Here is a 19,107-nt window from a genome sequence, read left to right on the forward strand (position 1 = left end):
CTGTACACATTTGCTAGGAATGTTTTGGTATCATGCAGAATGAATGAAGAGGATATGGTGAGTTTAGACTTTTAATTGAACCCTAGTTCAGTCTGTGTTTTGGGAACTAATGAGCCACAAGAGACATTTTTCATCACCAGCTAGGCTGTTCTAGAGATTTTCTGACCTCTGGACACAAAGCAAAATCAGCTTAAATCTTTTTTGCATGGTTCACCGGTTCAAGATGTGGTAATAGAAAGAGTGTACTTTCAGCTTTGGATGAATCATCAACTGGAGAACTACCAAAGATTAAACTAATAGGACATTGAAGGACTAGTTGCTGAATTATATATATATAAAAAAGTGCTAAATTACAAGTAATCGTTTATGAATTCAGTAATTAGGAATAAATAAAGTGATGTTAAATTTAAGTCTTACAAACAACAGAAACTCTTCAGTGGCACTATGAAAAGCTTTTGCTCAAAAATGGCACTGAGATCAAAAGAAATTCAATCAAACAATCTTCACAGGTTTGATTTTTATTTTGTAATGTTAAATATTGAGCTCCTGTGCAAAATACGGAATGTAAGTTACCTAAGCACAGAATCTTCAAATGAAAGATAGAAATCAAAATTAGTATGATTAATACATTGAAAAAAAAAGGGAATGTATTCAGTGGCTCACAATTCCACACACCAAAGTGTCACATTAAATTGAGTAAAAAAAAAAAAAAAAAAAAAAAAAAAAACAACTATTCTGAAGAGACAGAACAGAGTAATTGAACAGATCTATGATGGTTAAAACACTAAAACATCTCCATTTACGATTCAATTAAAATTATATGACTGACAGTTTCACAACTCTGACTTTAAGCTTTGCCCTGAACAGCAACGCATATGATACAATGTTTTTAATTAAATTAATCAATTCTAAATGAACTGAACTGAAAATTTTTATCCACCACCCATTTGAATACATTCAGCATGTTTGGCACTTAGAGATATCAGAGCCTCCAGTGGGCTAAGTAGGGCTTCTGCAGAAGATTTTTCAACCACCAAGAAGATCATCTGCAGAAGTATTTGAATCGAACACTGAGCCTTATGAAGCTCTCTGATCTTTACAGCACTAGATCAACACTATGAATGATCTACATGAGCCAGAATCATGTCTCAACGCTGTGGAGGATGAAAACAGCAGGATGAAAATGAAATCCTAATGTCACTCATGGAATGTGCTCATCTATGGAGAAATGAGCATCTCTGCACAGCCAACCGGCAACATGGTAGAAAAATGATATTCCAAAACTGCACTTTTGTGAAGAGCTGACAATACATTCAAGAGATCTAAAGCACTCAAGAGTCCTATTTACAGTCCAGAGTCTTTGCCTTTGCTTTACCTCAGTGTTTGAGTTGATGGTTGCAGCAGAGCATCTGATGTGGCTCAGTGTGTCAATGCTGATATGGAACATATATAATCTGGAAAGAGTATTTGGTTGGGCCAGTTTGGCATGTAGTGCAACATCACTGTATATAAATCTGGTAAAAATTAAGCTCACAGATCTGCTCAGGTCTGGTCTTTAGCGTCCCACAATTCACAACAGCCCTTCGTTTTCAAAGCTGCTGTGCATGAGAGAAAAGGCAAACGGTACAAACTTGACGCCAGCGCCGCTGTAGAACTTATTTTGAAACTCCACCCTGAGGAGAAAGAGATCATTTCCGTTTGAATCTTTTGTCCAAAACTGATGTCCAAATCTCGCCTGAGCGTGATGGACTACAATAAAACATGGTTTTGGTGATAGTGGTGTATATTTGAGGTGTTGTACTGACCAGTGGAGTCTGAGAGCATGAAGGAACGCTGAAAGTCCCTCCATCACCAGCAGGATGGACACAGTGAGGACAGCAAACAGACCAAAAGCAGGCACAAGGAGCACAACACCCCAACTGGTGTCCACACGTAGGCCGTCCCGCATCACCATCGCCCACAATACTTCAGAGAGCTCTGGATCACAACAAAACACGTTTAGCATTCTTTTATTTTAAATGGACCACATTCTAGCCATTTTTAATGGCCAATTTGCACTTGACTGGCTGTTACAAATGGTCAGTACTATTTTAGATGTTGGAATCTAGACCAGCGGTTCTCTACCCATAAATAGTTCTCTACTTAAATGGTTAGTTTACCCAAATTCTGTGACTATGCAACTACCACTTTCAAGCCCCAGAAAGGTAGTAAAGACATCACAAAAGTGATCCACTTGACTAGTCTATGGTAGTTGCTAGGGGTGTAAATCGGACAGTTCATGACGATACGATACGATATCGATTCTCTCAGCCAGCGATACGATATTTTTCGATACTTCAAAAAATTCCACGATACGATTCGATTCGATTCGATTCAGGGCTATATCGATCGATTAATCGATATTTAGATATTATGTTCACACAACCAGTTACGTTTTTATTAACTCACAAATGCAACCAAAATATATAACATGAACGTTTAATTAAACTCTTTGAAAATTGCACACCCTCTCCCAATTGGGACATTTATAACAGAAGTGGTTATTTGCAAGTACTCATAAATCATGTTTTTTATTATTATTGTGCATTCCAAGTAATATCAATCAAACTGCAGCTGGGTTGTTTTGATTAATAATAATAATAACTTAAAAAATACAGGTAAATTACAAAATTAAAGTTAATTGAAAGTATGCTTTAATATGGTTTTTTTTTTTTTAGCAGAGCAGAGCAGATACATTCACATTTCATCTTTCTGAGTCAAACACAACCAAGTAATTGCTATGATAAATAATACAACACTCGGTTAATCTTCATAACGTTAATCTCCTCAGCTGACATATGCCTGACAAACTTTGTTGTTGTGATTAACGTACGTACACGCAGTACAGAGAGCTTTTCCCTCACCATTCCGTTCCCTAAACGAGCGGTTCCGTGAAAATGTTTCAGGTTTTATTTTCCTTTTACGCCCTTAAGAAGATATCACGAGTTAATTGAAATGATCCATCCTCGATCACTTTTAGTCAGCTTTGACGAAACTCCTCTTAGCCAGCGCGTCTTTTCAAAGTGACATCTGACCTGAATATTGCGCGCTGAGTCGCTAGAACGGACTTCTCGTGTTGTGTTCACCAACAAGGGTGCGAGTGCTTGTCTGTTTCTACTGTAAAACATGAACTCGCGATGCCTTGACAGCGGACAATACCGGCTTTTGTGAAAAACAAAAAAAAAACTTGTTTAGGGTTTAGTCAGTCTTGTCAGGCGTCTTTTTCAGATGAGGAGATTAACGTTACACACCGGCAGGCGGTTGGTGAGTAAACGAAAATGTGCGCTTTAGCGGAAGGATGTTACGTGTCGTGATAATGTGGAGAGTGTCAAAAGGTGCATATCGATATTTTAAGTGTGGAATCGATGCATCGTATCGTTAGACGTTATATCGATGCATCGATCCATATCGATGTATCGTTACACCCCTAGTAGTTGCATAGGCTGTCAATGGAGGGACAGAAAGCTCTCAGATTTCATTAAAAAAGGTTCCAAAGATGAACGAAATTCTGACAGAATTTTCATTTTTGGGTGAACCAATCCTTTAGAAGCCGGTCATTGTCCAACAGAAACATCGAAGGCCCCCCATCATAGGCTAAAATATTTTACCCAGTATTTCTGCTGTAATTAATTATGATAAAGCTGCTTGTTTCAAAATATTTTATTAACACACACTAGGAGATATGCATTAAATTAATAAACAAACCACAATTTACTTTGTAACTCCAGAAGTTTTAAGAACTGTATATTGTTCAATAAAAAACAAAAGTTGTTGAAGGGAAAACATTTTTTTTAGAAATACCATTGCAGTTTCCTTTTTTGATTATTTCTTTTTATTATTTTTTAGCGCTCCTCATACAAAACGTAAGGGTCATTCACGGATATGTTACTCACGGGCATGTGCCAGGCTGAGAGCCCACAGGCGGAGGTAAGACGCAGTGTTAGAGATGCAGCCCAGACAGTACTCTATAGTGTGGATGGACTGATTGAGGAACAGATCTGCAAAATCAAACTGTAGAAGAAAAGAAACATTCTTAGGCTCATAGTCAAAGTTGTTTATTCACACCAAATGGTGTACTGAACTGGTTGGTTCTGAATGTCTCACCTCCTCTGATTGGCTGTCAGAGCTGGAGGAGTGGCTGTCCAGGCTGCTGCCTTCCTCCATATCATGAACTTGCATGAGAGAGAGCTCCTCCTCACTGTTCCGTCGTACACGCTGATACCCCTACAGAGAGAAAGAGAAAATGAGCTAACAGGCTTCAGCTAACTGGAGAACACACACACAAAAAGAGGATCCTCACCCTGTACATGCTCAGGCGGTCTCTGCCCTTGTGTTGCCAGTAGAGGTAGAGAGGTTTGCCCAATAATAACACAGGCACAGAGAACACGGCCAAAATCACCAGGAACACTTGAAGCCCGGCCTATGGGAAAGAGGGAAAGTAAATAAAAAGAAACCAATCTTTTTAGCATGGAAAAGTGGAATGGCTGCACATCTGGTTCTTTAAGTCTAACCTGTCCTGGGAAAAGAGGACGGTTGGAGTCCCCCTGCATCAGGAACATGTTGATGAAGTGGATGAGGATGCTGGGAGCTGTCTGAGAGTCTCGGACTGTGAAAAACAGCCACTTATAGACGATCATGAAGACCAGATAGCCGAAGAGACACAGCAGGAAGAGCAGCTCAGGAATAAATATCAGGTACAGATTATATGGCCGTCTGAAGTGCCTGAACAGAAGAACATATGAAGCATTAGAAGGATCAAAGTCACGACATTTAACACCGATCTATTGGAAATAGCTTTTCAAATATCCTACATGTGATTGAAAACGCCAAGGACGACTCCAAAAGTCATGTGGATTATTCCTACGATCACAGACATCTTCATCTTATAGGAGTTCAGGAAGGTGAGACGGTTTGATGCCAGGTTCCAGATCTATAGAGAGTGCAAATAAACTATTGTTAAATAATTATACATTTTATCAAGATTATAAACTCATAGCTTTTCATTCACCCAGCAAACCAATTACGATATTAAGTAAAGTGACATGCATACATTCCTAATCGTGCATTGTGGCAATATCCTACATTAAGTTGCAGCACTCCTGCATTTCAGTTCTTATTATTGTGTTGTTTATGTATATTTGAACTAGCACTGTGTCGTTCACTGGTAAGTACTTGTGAGAATCTGTATGGTGCATTGTGTGTATATTGTACATTGATATTCCACCCCAGTATACATACAAAATATAATCTATGCTACATACCAACCATTGACTTTCACCCTCCGTTACACTTGTTTTTATGGTGGTGATAGTAAATTGATTCATTTGTTTTGATTACATAGTAATAAAATGAAGTCAGAGACCTACCGGGTCTATTCCCACAGGATAAGGCCCTTTAAAGACTCCTGTGATGTTTGGATTCAGTGCAAGAAAGCGATTTGAGCTGACAGTGCTCAAACTTAGGAGGAGGAGAAAAAAAAGAGCACATTAGAGCCACATACTGTACACGAGAAATCTGATGTTCCCTACAAATAAAATTGCATTGCATCATCTCCACCAGCACAAAGCTCCAAATTTTGCTGTCAGCATTGTGGATGTCTTGGTAAATAAATTTGAAATCCACTTGAAATTTTTACATTTATTGACTTCATCAGATATATGATTGCAGGGATTACGCTACCATTCATAAATTTGAGGTCAGTAAAATTTTGGAATGTTTTTGAAAGATGTATCCTTTGCTCACCAAGGCTGCCATTAATGAATAAATATACAGTAAAAACTGTAATATTGCGAAATATTATTACAATTTAAAATAACTCTTTTCTAATTGAATATATTTTAAAATGTAATTTATTCCTGTGATGTCAAATCTGATTTTTTTTGTGTCACATGATTCTTCATAAATTGTTCTAATATGCACATACATGTTTTTCAGGATTCTTGGATATAATATAGCAATTCAATGTGTCCTTGTTAAATATATTATCTATTAAATTCTTTGAAGAAAAAAGAAAAAAATTATATATATATCTCTGACAAACTCTTTTTTTTTAAAGGATGCAGTACACTGTATTCTGTGCTTTGAACACTCACTTCCAGTCTCCATGCTTGAACATGGCGCTGACATTCCATCCCGAGCCGAACAGGTTGAGTGATTTGGAGAAGCAGTCGTTGTATATTAATCCGGTGTAGACTGAAAATACGCCCATCAACAGAATAATGTAACGGCCCTCGAAAAAAATGTTCCAGATCTAAATAAATTAACACAATGTTAATCAAACTGTAATGCAGTTAACAGAATCATTAAACTATTACTAAGGCTAAATAATATCTTAGCATTCGATTTCTTTTTCAAAACCACATCTAAATGAATGAGAGAAGAAAGTTAATGCTCGGTTGTAGGCAAATACAGCCGTGTCAAAACAGCAAACTGAATGCACCTCATTCCTGGTTCTCTTCAGTTTGCGGTCATTCTCATAGAGAACCATCCACAGAGCAAACAGTGCCATGATGATGCCGTGCCCGAGGTCTCCAAACATCACGGCAAACAGGAAGGGAAAGGTAATGATTGTATATGGAGCTGTGAGGTGTGATAAAAAAAAAACATTCACATCTTATCTAAGCATCTATATGTATGAAGCATTGAGGACATGTATATATGATTGAGGATGTAAAAAAATGTCCTTTGTCTTTTGAACAGCTGCCCTCTCACCTGGGTTGACCTCTCTGTAGCTGCCCACGCCGTAAGCGTCCACTATATTCTGAAAGCCTGAGGTAAACTTGTTGGTGCGTATGAGGGTCGGTGGAGTGTCACTGCTTGGGATACGATTGACAAATGACGGAACTGTGGCTCCACTCTTCCTCTGATGAAACAAAACAACAAAAATAGCACAGCAGAGTTAAGGATGTGTGCACACAAATCAATCAGATGTATTTGAATTAATGCGCCACCTGAAATAATGTCAGGTTGCTTACCGATCCATCCTCTAGTGCTCTCCGAAGAGCAGGCAGATCATTTACAGGACACCACCCCTCAGCTATGTGGCACTTGTTTGTGACATCAAAACTGCAGAGGTTGAGGATGTGGTATATGGCCTTCATTTTCTTAACCTGGATTACCCAAATGTACACAGACTCTGAGGCCTTGATCAACACCTGCCTCAGGTAATCCTCAGTGCGGTAAAGAACCTATAAAGAAACCACCAAAAGCATTTTAACAACGCTTTCAAGAACAGGTTCACAAACGCATCAAAATAAAACATTTTGCATGTCACTTTTTAAGGTTTAAACATAAAAGAGTCTTCTATAACGTCCCAGGGGTGGACTGCAAACTTCAAAAGGACTGCAGGATGACTTCAAATTTATTATATTTATTTAATTATATTTATTTACTGGTCGTTTATTAATAAAATATGATTTCTTTTCACTAACAAACAGTTCGTACTTCGTAATTTTTGGAATCACAATTAATTGTGCTTGATACATGTAATGTCTTGCAGTTTATAAGAGTGTTAATGTGCTAAAAATAAGTTGAAAACAAGCAACTTTGTCATAATTATAAGAGAAAAGATATATACAGGTAGAAAACCGCTGTTCTAGAAGTATTAATAATTAGGCCTATAGGATGTGTGTATTTTCCAGAATGTCAATGACACGTGACACGAGCAGCCACACATGGCATTTATTGCCCTGGTTTCTGAACGGTGCTCTCAGATTAACATAAACGTATTTTGCCCTGCTGATCAGCATATATCTTCAATCAATCGAGAAACATTTTAAGCACATTTTTCTTTTCATGATTGACTGGGCCTTTTCATTTTCATAGGTTTTCCTATATTTTGTCCTGATTATGACACTTGAACAGGAACCTGAAAGGAAATAGTGTGTGTTGAGAGTATTAAATACACATGATTCACTAGTGGAGACTTGTCCAGAGCCTAGACCTCATGAATATCATGTGCTTAGCTGGGCCACGAACACATTCTTCTTTCTCTCTCTTACAGAGCAGTCACAAGCAAACTCAAATGCCTTTGATGCTAACCTGCCCCCCCCCTCTAAATTCCTCGACTGCATGGCTGTCTTGAACTCTTTAAGGAAGATTGCAACTGAATTTTAAAAGATTTTTATTTGAAAAAACAAAACGAAATCCATTTTACCATAAAATGTGCGACTGCTGCATTTATTAATGTCAGGTAATAGTTTCCAGGACAGAGGTTTCAGTGTGTCCTACACTTTCCAGGTCAGGGCAAAACTGTGCTTAAAGAAATGACATTTCTGTCATTAATTACTCACCCTCGTGTCCTTCCAAACCAGTGAGACTCGTTTATCTGGACTGAGGGACTAAAACTGATTTCTCTTTCAGCGTGGAACACCACTATACACTCATCAAGATCTAATGTTTGCTATTGTCAACCAAAGCATCAGTCCTCAGAGATATGAAGAATATGATAATACGATGTGGACTCAAGCGTATGGTTTAGTAACTTAATTTGGAAGCATTATTATTGCTAACTGTATTATTTAGTAATTTAAATTATTATAGGTTTGGATATAATATTCAGTGTTTGTATTTCCCCTGTGCATTTCTATTAATTACAGCATTTAGCCTATTTTTGTGCAAGTGAGATGCGTAAAGAGCATCTGTTGCATAAATCATTGTCTGTCTGGTATGTATAAGCAGCACATTCAATATATTTTACTACGAGTAAAATATACACACAACTCTTATTTTGTGTTAACTACAGTTAAAGAAATGTAAATTAATCAACTATTTATTAAGAGTACCCTTTTACAGCCCTTGTTTTTAAGAGATCAGGGTGTAAACGTAAAATATGTGGTGACAATATTGATGAAGCAAGTTGATGTAGGCAAGTGAAAATATGCGCAGAACTGAGAAAATAGTATTTATGAAGATAAATGAAGGTCTGTGTCTCACAGGGCAAAGGAGTGAATGTTTACAGGATATTTTAGGCAAACAACTCTCTAATCATGGTTTGTCCTGTAGTTGTAAGCCTTCATTTGAGTAGTCTGTTCTCAGGGAAGCACAACACATATTGTTCTGATCCAGGTATAATTGTTTTATGATATTTTTATATCCATTGCAGTTTAAATGTTGCACAACAAGTGCATGTAATACGAATATTTGAGAGAAATTTATATATTTCTTGTTGGGAGTGGATGCTAACTGATGGGTATAATCTTACCTTGTTTTTACACAAAATGTTTTGCTATATTTTATTTTAAAATTTAGTTATATTTACATATTTGTATATTTACAGTAGGCATAATTGGTCAGGGAATAAGAATGCATTGCGTATGTACCATGAGTCCAAGTAAGTTTTCTCTCATTCACATGACTCATACATATGTGCTTTTTAAATGCCATTGGCTCATGTAATAGTAATATAGATCTTTGTAGTATTTTAAGTGATATAACAGATTCTATAAACAAATATAAAAGTTAATTTTCGTCTTTCTCCAGCTCTCTGCACTGGCGTCATGCAAATACTCACTAGATTGGAAATCCAACATGCGGCCATATGCAACTAGCCCATTGTCACGTTTTCCGTCACCATTTGACAATATCCCACCCCCAAACACTGAAATGACTGTTGATACGGCACATGGTGTTTCTTTAACCGTCTAAAGCATCTGAATACGAGGCACGTGTTTGTTGCTAAGCATCTAGTTGTAACATTCTAAGGGCTATTCACACAGAACGTATTTTTTTCCTTTCACTGCACTACGTTTTCATTGACTTTCAATTGCTATGTTTCCATCCATCTATCACTAGTGATAGAATGACTAGTGAGATCACACTTACACTCTTCATTCGTGTTCCACACAAAATGTGTGTCTCATAAACTTTAACAAGTGAGGAGACAAGCTCACCGTGTGCAAGTCCTGAATGCGTGTGCGGAGCCCCTCCACCACATCTGTTCTCTCCTCGTTACTGTTGGGGTACGGGTACAGGTGACAGTGGTAGCTATGGAAACAAAAAACAATCTTTTCAAAACTACAGCACTTCTACTTTCTATAAAAGAATAAAAATACTCATGAAGTCATGAAGCTTCCCCTAAATGTAACGGAACAAGCCATTTATAAATCTTTATCAACGGCAGCAGCTCACCATCTGTCTCAGTGGCGCAATCAGTTAGTGTGTCATGGTTAAATGCAGAGGATATATGGTTGCTCAACAAATAAAGTCATTTAAAGCAGACTAACAGAATCACTAAGTAGAAGTAGAATATATTAATTTAATTTAAAAACCAAGTTACCAGTCACATATCTTCTTAACTTTCTGTCCAATCTGATCTCCCCAGTAGGAGATAAGGAACACCACATTCCTGGTTGGCTCCCCCTGACAAACCAGACAGAGAACAGACCATCACAAAAAACCTGATAGCTATAAACTGAATCAAGCATGCATATTTGTTACCAAAAAGATTTGATGTTATAAACAAATGTCATCTGGTCTCACCGAATCAGGGTCGCACAGAAGCTCGTCTACCTCAGAGTAGCTGAGGATGGTGTAGCCCTTACACACTCTCCAGAGCATTCGCTCAAATGCCTCGATTTTTACGCTCTGGATGAGCCCAGAAATGAACCTGAGCAGCAGGGACAGAGGATTACGAGCTCAACTTTACAACAGTGGCATGAATTGAAAACTTTGTGGATATTAACAGCACAGGTTTTGCATGCCTTTAAACATCCATACAGAAAACAGGAGATTATATTATATATATATATATATTTTAGGGCTGTCAAACGATTAATCGCGATTAATCGCATCCACAATAAAAGTTTGTTTTTACATAATATATGTGTGTGTCCGGTGTATAATTATTTTCTATATATAAATACACACACATGCATGTATATATTTAAGAAATATTTGCATGTATATACTGTGTATATATATTTATATTATATATAATTTATATTATATATAAATATTTTACATATAAATAACACATTTTTCTTAAATATATATGCATGTGTGTGTATTTATATATAGAAAATAATTATACTCCATACACACACACACATATATTATGTAAACACAAACTTTTATTTTGGATGCGATTAATCGCGATTAATCGTTTGACAGCCCTAATATATATATGTATATATATATATATATATATATATATAAATGCATTAAAGGGTTTGTTCACCCAAAAATGAAAATTCTGTCATTAATTGCTCGCCCTCATGTTGTTCCAAACCTTTAAGTCTTTTTAATTACGTTTTTAATGAAATCTGAGAGATCACTTCTGTCCCTCCTTTGACAGTCTATGCAACTACCACTTTGTTCATAAAGTTCATAAAGAGATCATAAAATTAATCCATATGATTTGAGCGGTTTAGTCCCAATTTTCTGAAGAGACTCAATCGCTTTATATGATAAACAGATTGAATTTAGGCTTTTATTCACATTTAAACATTGATCAGCGAACATAAACAGAAGCTCAACCGAACGTGCGAGCACAAACCTCATTGGTTCTTGCGGAAGCTCAAATGCGCTGCGTAACACGAGAATGAATCTCATTGGTTCTCGCACGTCAAGCGAACATGCTTAAGCTTCAGTTTAACACAACTGATGTATCAGCTGATGAATGGTTATATGCAGGGTTTGAAATTAACATTTTCACTCACCGGCCAATTTGGCTACTAAATTTTTAAGTTACTGGCCATTGCAAAAAAGAAAAGAAATAAACCAGATTAACTAAGTTATATATTTCTTATTCAAACAAAATCCTGTCATCCAGCATCTTCTCACTTCCCATTTCATCCTCATGCTTTTCACCAAAAATGTGTTTTAGGTGGACAGATCAATACAGTACAAGGAAGGAACATCAAAAAAAATTAGGATGTAGGAAAATAATGTCTTTTCTGATAATCAAATACTTTTTAATCTTCGCAATTGCTTCAGTGCAAATGAACAAACGTGCCGTTATTTGTTACGTAGTGACGGGCATGTTTAAGACAGACAGATATACGTTGCATTTAATAGATCACGATGACTCACGAGTTGAGTATTTGCGCTAAATCTGCACAGATTTGGCTTACACAAACTTCCCTAGCAAAGTGAGTAAACAATAATTAAGTAACATGCCAAATTGGCTAATGATTTGAAAGCGTACCTGCCACAGTTCATTTTTACCCGCATTTGGCGGGTTGGCGGGTGTTAATTTCAAACCCTGGTTATATGTGAATAAAAGCCTAAATTCAATCTAAACATCACATAAAGAAATCGTGTCTCTTCAGAAAACTTGGAATAAACCGCTCAATTCATTTGGATTAGTTTTACAATCTCTTTATGAACTATTTAAAGCATCAAAGTGGTAGTAGCTGTCCATGGAGGGACATAAATCTCTCACATTTCATTAAAAAGATTTTCCTTTGTCTTCCGAAGATGAACTAAAGTGTTATGGGTTTGGAATGAAATGAGGGTGAGTAATTAATGACAGATTTTTAATTTTTGGGTGAACTATCCCTTTAAGGCCCAGGTATACACCATTTCCTGCATTTCACTCTGTTCACATACAGTTGAGCGAGCAAGCCTTTTAAACTATACAACATTGACTGCGAGTGCAGAGGACCTTTCTTTTCAAGCGATCAAATCATTCACACATAAGCTGTTGTCCACACAGACACAAAACAATTGAGCTGCACACAGAAGGTGTGCAACAGCGGACTGTTCTGATAATGAAAATGGCATCACATTATCTGTTGGTGAGCCAAAGCAGAACGCAGACAAGGGAAGTATACATTCAACTTTATGTTTTTAAACACTGCTCACCCAAGCTTGGCTCCAAGCCTCTGCATGCTGGTGTAGTCCATCACAGGTTCTTTCTCTAGAAACGGAAACTCTTCATACTGGGCCTGTGTCGACTCCCTCTAATCATACACAAGCAGAAAGACAACAAGAGATTAGATTCACAAACACATCGGGCTGGGTGGTATATTGAGTTTTTACGATATATCAATATTTTTTTTATAAACGATATAGAATGAGGCAATACCGTTTATATCGATATACAGTAGTGTGATATTATGAGCGCATCTGAAAAATAGCGGAGGAGAGTGAGCTGCTGTGAGGAAAGTGCATAATCCAATTTGTCCTAAACATGAGATATGCTTTATATTAAGGGCTTTAAAATAACTCTTAAAGGTCCCGTTCTTCGTGATCCCATGTTTCAAACTTAGTTAGTGTATAATGTTGCTGTTAGAGCATAAATAATATCTGTAAAATTATAAAGCTCAAAGTTCAATGCCAAGCGAGATATTTTATTTAACACAAGTCGCCTACATCGAACGGCCCGTTTGGACTACATCCCTCTACTTCCTTCTTTAAAGACGTCAGTAGAACAGTTTTTTGACTAACCTCCGCCCACAGGAATGCTCCCTCAACTCTAGCGAAATTCGTTTATGTACTTGCGCACTTCTTATAACTTACTGTGTTTACTCAGTTCTTACGGTGATTTTCTGAAGTAAAACTGACGCTTCATCTTTTGTGTGATGTACAATAAACTTTATTAAACTCATCAGTATATGTTTGATCATCATTCAGACAGCAGACTTGTAGGCTATTAATAAATAATGGATACATACAAGCAGATGACAAATACATTATAATAACCATAATTAAACTACTAAACTATACCTGTTTCATCTCTATACAGCACTCTGACTCTGTAGGCATTATTGTCCGACTCGAAATGAACACCGTTACTGAGAGTTTCTGATATTATCATCATTCCGTGAGATGAAATTGTCCTGAGAGACTGAGCGCGAGCTCATGAAGCTCCGCCCCCTGGGCCGTGCAGCAGCAGCTTATTTGCATTTAAAGGGCACACACTAAAACAGCTCGTTTTTCTGAGCCCCAAAAAATGACAATTTAAACATGCTGTAAAAAATGATCTGTTGGGTATTTTGAGCTGAAACTTCACATACACACTCTGGAGACATCAAAGACTTATTTTACATCTTGTGAAAAGGGGCATAATACGGGACCTTTAAGATATAGTTGACACTTATAGTTTAAAGCGGCTTGCCGCATCAGATGCTCTGACAGATACTTGTGCCGTTTAACGCTTTTGAGATGTAGTGTTTTCCTTAGTGCATAACTTTTCACAGACATATTCTTCATCTGTAAATGTTAGAAAGTCATGCAAATATTTCCATGTTGCTGTCGGGAGTGGACAAGCCTTCCCCAAGTGAGTCTCCGCTAAACTTCACACACTTGAAACTTCACACAATGAAAGAGCACAGTCACGCGCATGTTCGCCAAACATACAGAGAGGAACAGAATAGGATACAATAATTCTGACTAAAATATAGCTACATTTTGCTAAAATATTTGTTGTTGGACAATAAATGTGCCATATGTAGGATTTTAAACCTACAAGTAAGTGTATTTTTAGTGACTATTGTAATGGGGTAATCAAATTTATTTTCATTTTTTAGTGACTATTGTAATGGGGTAATCAAATTTATTTTCATTTTTTAGTTTAGTGAAATTAACTTCTGCTTTAAAAAACATTATTTTTGCTTTTAGATTGTAATGTTACACTGTAATGTGATTTTAACTCTTTTTTTTGCAATCCAATATATAGCATAGCATACATGGTTACATTCACTTTATTTGTTTTCATAGCCTTTAATATGAACATTGTTCATAGGACAACATTGGGCAGAATGTGAAATAACTTTTTTTTTTTAAATAATTACTTTTTTTTTTTTTTACCCAAATAGAAAAAAGTAGAAAATACCAAGATATATACCGTATATCGTCATTCAGGCAACAACAAAAAAAAAATACAGATATTATTTTTTGGCCATATTGGCCAGCCCTAGACACATTATAGCCTCCATGATCAAGAAGAAGAGGTCAAGAGTTAAAAGTTCTGGCAGTCTGAAAATCAGGTGACTACAAATAGCCAGCATGAAATCCACAATCCTGCTCTCTAGAGATAAATTCCTTTCAATTACACCAAAGAGGTCGAACGTCATGCATCAAAAACATCAATAGACACAGAGAAACAAAAGACAAAATGCAGACAAGACTGAACTCATTTTTTTTTTTAAACTTTGATTCATATGGAGCTGTTTATTTAACAATAACATTGAGATAATGAATGACAAAAGCATGGTAAATCCTTCCACCAGTCAGACGTTCCCTTTTTATTTAAAGGTCCCGTTCTTTGTGATCCCATGTTTCAAACTTTAGTTAGTGTGTAATGTTGTTGTTAGAGTATAAATAATATCTGTAAAATTATAAAGCTCAAAGTTCAATGCCAAGCGAGATATTTTATTTAACAGAAGTTGACTACATCGAACGCCCAGTTTGGACTACACCCCTCTACTTCCTTCTTTAATGACGTCATTAAAACCATTTTTTCACTAACCTCCGCCCACAGGAATACAGGCGTATTGATGGCGAAATGTCAACAGGCGTGGTTGATGTTTATCTATAATCGGATACCGCAAAAGTTTAATTCGAAGTTGTTAGTTTGCTCTGTCCATTTCACCACGGACTGTTTTTCTAACCTGGGATAATATCAAGCAGGCTTCTCTCAGCGTTTCATAGGCCTACTGACGAAGGGGACAATTTCAACTATATTCCAGCAAGCGGTAAGTAGGCTAGTGATTTACTATGGAAGTAGCGATCAACTTCACATCGTTTCTCTTCGTAGGATGAAAATAATCTTACTTAAACTGTGATTAATATACAGAAAGCGATCAAAGAACAATCCCTTTCCAATCACCCAAGCTGTCAATCACACAGCGCGAGTTTATCTGGACACTTGCCAAAACTCGTTATGAAAATGTTTCAGTTACTGTAAATGTAAATGAATTTTTTGTACTTTCTGTATGTATGTGAAAAGCCCATCTAGGGACGGACATTGCAAATTAGCCTTGGCTATAATGTTGTTGTGTGGTTCAGGTTTATTGTTCACACATGTCCCTATTAAATAAAATTAAATAAATAAATCAATGACGCTGTTACACTGCACAACGAAGCTCTTACTGTATTTATATACATCATGTTTGCATTGGTGAAATCATTAGTGAGAGTGCAGAAACTGCGTTGCAATGATAAGATCTTTTTTCACACGATCAACAGACTGTCATCTGCTCAATGCTCATCACTGCAACCTTTTATGTGATAGGAATAGATCTAAATACTTAAACTTCTCACGATTCGTTAATCCCGATAGCTGTAATAGTAAAAACGTATGATAGCTGTAATAGTAAAAGTTTTCCAGATAGTTCCACATGTAATGCCAGATATTTCATATGCAAGCATGTCAGCCAATCACAGCAGAGGGCGTTTACACTGAAGTCTCTCAGCAGACACGCCCCTTCAAACAGAGTGTTCAAATCAGGGGATGAAATCAGGCTAGGAAATATGGCTTTTATTTCTAAATTATAAGCATTTTTGATCTAAAAAACATACTAACATTATAAGGGCACCCCAGGAAACATTCTAAAATAATAAAATAATCCATGGAATGGGACCTTTAAGCTCAAACAAAAGCTCCAAACTTGTGACAGGGAATCACACGTCCTACCTCTACACTGTGTTGCACAAAGTTGCGTGTGATGCGCAGCATATGCGTGTACTCAGTCAGTTCTAGAAGGTTCTTCTGGAGTTTCTCCTTGTTCCTGGTGACCTCACTCAACTCTAGTTCCAGTCTCTGAAGTTGCTCCTAAAACAAAGCACAAAGGCCTCAGTCATAACTAAATATCAGCATTCATATCAACGAGGAAAGTGTTTCTGAAAGAGATCTAGTAAGGAACTGCGAAACAGACTTCAGCTGATTGATTGACATTAATGTCAAATAAATACAGGCAATAAATTAATTCAATAAAGACAAGACAAAACGATTGATATGCAAATAGATTTAAGAAAGGGCCAATGCCAAATATTCTATCAGTGTAAATTAAATGTTCTTAAAAGTTATCTTTATAACAAAAGTAAAAAGCTCAGCTATGAAAAGACAGAAAACAGAATAAGAATTATATAAATGATATTTAAAGCAGGACTCTAGTTTAACTAGGCAACTGCCAGTGGGAATACAGACCGGAGGGAAAAAAAGACATTTGAATGTGTCTGAAAGGTCAACTAATAACACAAGCTAAACAAATGAACAATGTTGAACAGATCTCACCATTATGACCATCACATGTTTGGGTAATGGTGCAGCTGGGTTCACCTCCCCTTCTGGCAGTGGGATGTCTTCTTTTTTAATTTCCCTCAGAAGATATCCTGTTACACAAGTCCACTTTGAGTTCATTATCTTGTCTGTTTCTGAGCATTGATCAAGTGCCATCACAACATATTAAAATGAAATACACCTTACTGAATAAACTCAACTGAATGCAATGTGATTAACCTAATTTGTATATCTTAGGTTCAACCATCATGTGTTCAGAAAGTATTGAGACCTTTTAACAGATCTATAATTTTACTGAAATACTGTAACATGATTTTTGAATTATGCCCTTGGCCTTATTAGATTAAGAATTGAACAGCAAAGCTTTTACCTAGAATCCTCTCCATCTCTTCACATTTCTTGATTTCATTGACAAACTTGCGCTGAAAAGAGTTCACACTTGGGTTGAGCTGAAACAAATAAAAACATCAGATCATATATCAGATAGTTACATTATGGAAATGAATGTTTCATGACATTTCTATTCTAACTATTTGAATTTACACAGAGTTAAACATTGTATAAAGATTCTTTGTTAATGACTTAATGAGAGATAATAAAATTGGTGCAAACTAAAGTTTGCTAAACATTTACACATCTTTTAGATCTGGTGCTTGATTTTAGTGTTCTGTTTTTTGTGATTGACTCTGTACCTTATTCTTTAAAAAGGTTGTTTGAAATAAACAAGAATTTTCAATAAAACATGTTGTGAGCTTATTGGCAACAGGGGTGTGCCTAAAGGGTACAAAAATCTAATATTATTGTGTGAGATATTAATATTTTATTTTAACATAAGTTCTTGTACTGAAACCAATATCATGTGCACTAAAAATGTCTCAATATAGATTTTGGTGAGCTTAATAGGTACGTTTACCCTACTTTATTAAAAATGGAGAAATGTTCGCCTGATTAAAGACTTGATCACTTGTTACTGCTTTTAAATAGCATTAAATAGCATAATTCATATCAAAGCATCAGGCTGTGAGCCAGTCAGCTAAACACAAGCCAAGTCAATATTTCAAATAGGAAATACACATAATCAACACATTATTGAAACTTACGTCTCTGAACTCCAGCAGCCCCAGTTCGCCGAGTTCATTAATACAGTCATAAGCGGATCCGGACTGCAGAAAGAGCTGGGCCAGACACATCTCCTCACTCCGAAACAACGAACCCATGTTGACAAAACACGTCCTATCCTCACCAGGGGAGGGTTAAGAAGTGTTCAATTCACCAGGCAGTGAAGTTAAAGGTGGCTAAGAAACCCTACAGGTCCAGGTTATGTCCTGACTGGACTCTTGGACTGGGCTGATAAATGAATGTCTGTCAGCGCTGGGGCTCTAACTTCAGCTTCAGCTTCTTTATCAGTGACACGTCTCCCGTCTCCAGTCCCAACAGCCACATCTGAACACTGAAAACCCGCTGTCAGTCCTTATACGAATAAGATCCAAGGCTCCAGTACTGTTGGGTCGTCCATCCCAGGTTGAAGTTCGGCTGAAATCCCACAGCACCGAGTCGTTTAATAAAAGTGACTTTCCGTTGTAATTTGCGCTGTCTTGGTTCCAGATAGCACCGAGCTAGAAGCTACTGTCGAAGGTGTTTGGCCTCTCATTCAATAATCTGATCTCGGTGAGTTATCCCCCCTGTTGTCTTTTACAGACTATCATGTAATGTTTAACAACAGTTGATAGTCATTCGTGCTTGTTTCTGTCTGTCTCTTCCGAACACGAACCTCTTATGCTGCCAAACTTCTTGGTCCGTCACAGTAGAGTCACTCGGCACTTACTTTCCACAGTTGAGTTACACTTCAAAATAAAAGTCTCGGCTTTTTTGTGCTAGATACG

The 19,107-nt window shown here is 36.9% G+C and overlaps 1 protein-coding gene across 1 annotated transcript; it reads right to left on the bottom strand.

Annotated features, from left to right (window-relative positions):
* Positions 1-497: 497 nt before the first annotated feature.
* atp6v0a2b (ATPase H+ transporting V0 subunit a2b) lies at positions 498-19,067 on the bottom strand. The gene is made up of 20 exons (XM_079871034.1): positions 18,325-19,067; positions 17,595-17,673; positions 17,219-17,316; positions 16,619-16,756; positions 12,844-12,941; positions 10,519-10,645; positions 10,316-10,398; positions 9,930-10,023; positions 7,014-7,226; positions 6,751-6,901; positions 6,479-6,618; positions 6,132-6,289; positions 5,406-5,496; positions 4,851-4,969; positions 4,551-4,761; positions 4,340-4,459; positions 4,144-4,263; positions 3,933-4,050; positions 1,806-1,977; positions 498-1,673 (listed from the first exon to the last, which is right to left on the bottom strand). Exons 1-20 carry the CDS (start codon positions 18,439-18,441, stop codon positions 1,571-1,573), a joined length of 2,550 nt encoding a protein of 849 aa, XP_079727160.1. The 5' UTR covers positions 18,442-19,067; the 3' UTR covers positions 498-1,570.
* Between the last annotated feature and the right edge of the window lie 40 nt (positions 19,068-19,107).

Source organism: Squalius cephalus (genome assembly GCF_949319135.1).
Source record: "Squalius cephalus genome assembly, chromosome: 5".
Classification (NCBI taxonomy): domain Eukaryota; kingdom Metazoa; phylum Chordata; class Actinopteri; order Cypriniformes; family Leuciscidae; genus Squalius; species Squalius cephalus.

What these genes read in the sequence shown, in the direction of transcription:
- atp6v0a2b (XM_079871034.1), bottom strand. Translation starts at nt 18,441, where the DNA reads ATGGGTTCGTTGTTTCGGAGTGAGGAGATGTGTCTGGCCCAGCTCTTT. An exon ending in GAGCACTAGAGGATGGATCG is followed by an intron (nt 6,902 to 7,013) that starts GTAAGCAACCTG and finishes TTGTTTCATCAG; the next exon opens with AGGAAGAGTGGAGCCACAGT. An exon ending in CTGACAGCCAATCAGAGGAG is followed by an intron (nt 4,051 to 4,143) that starts GTGAGACATTCA and finishes TTTCTTCTACAG; the next exon opens with TTTGATTTTGCAGATCTGTT.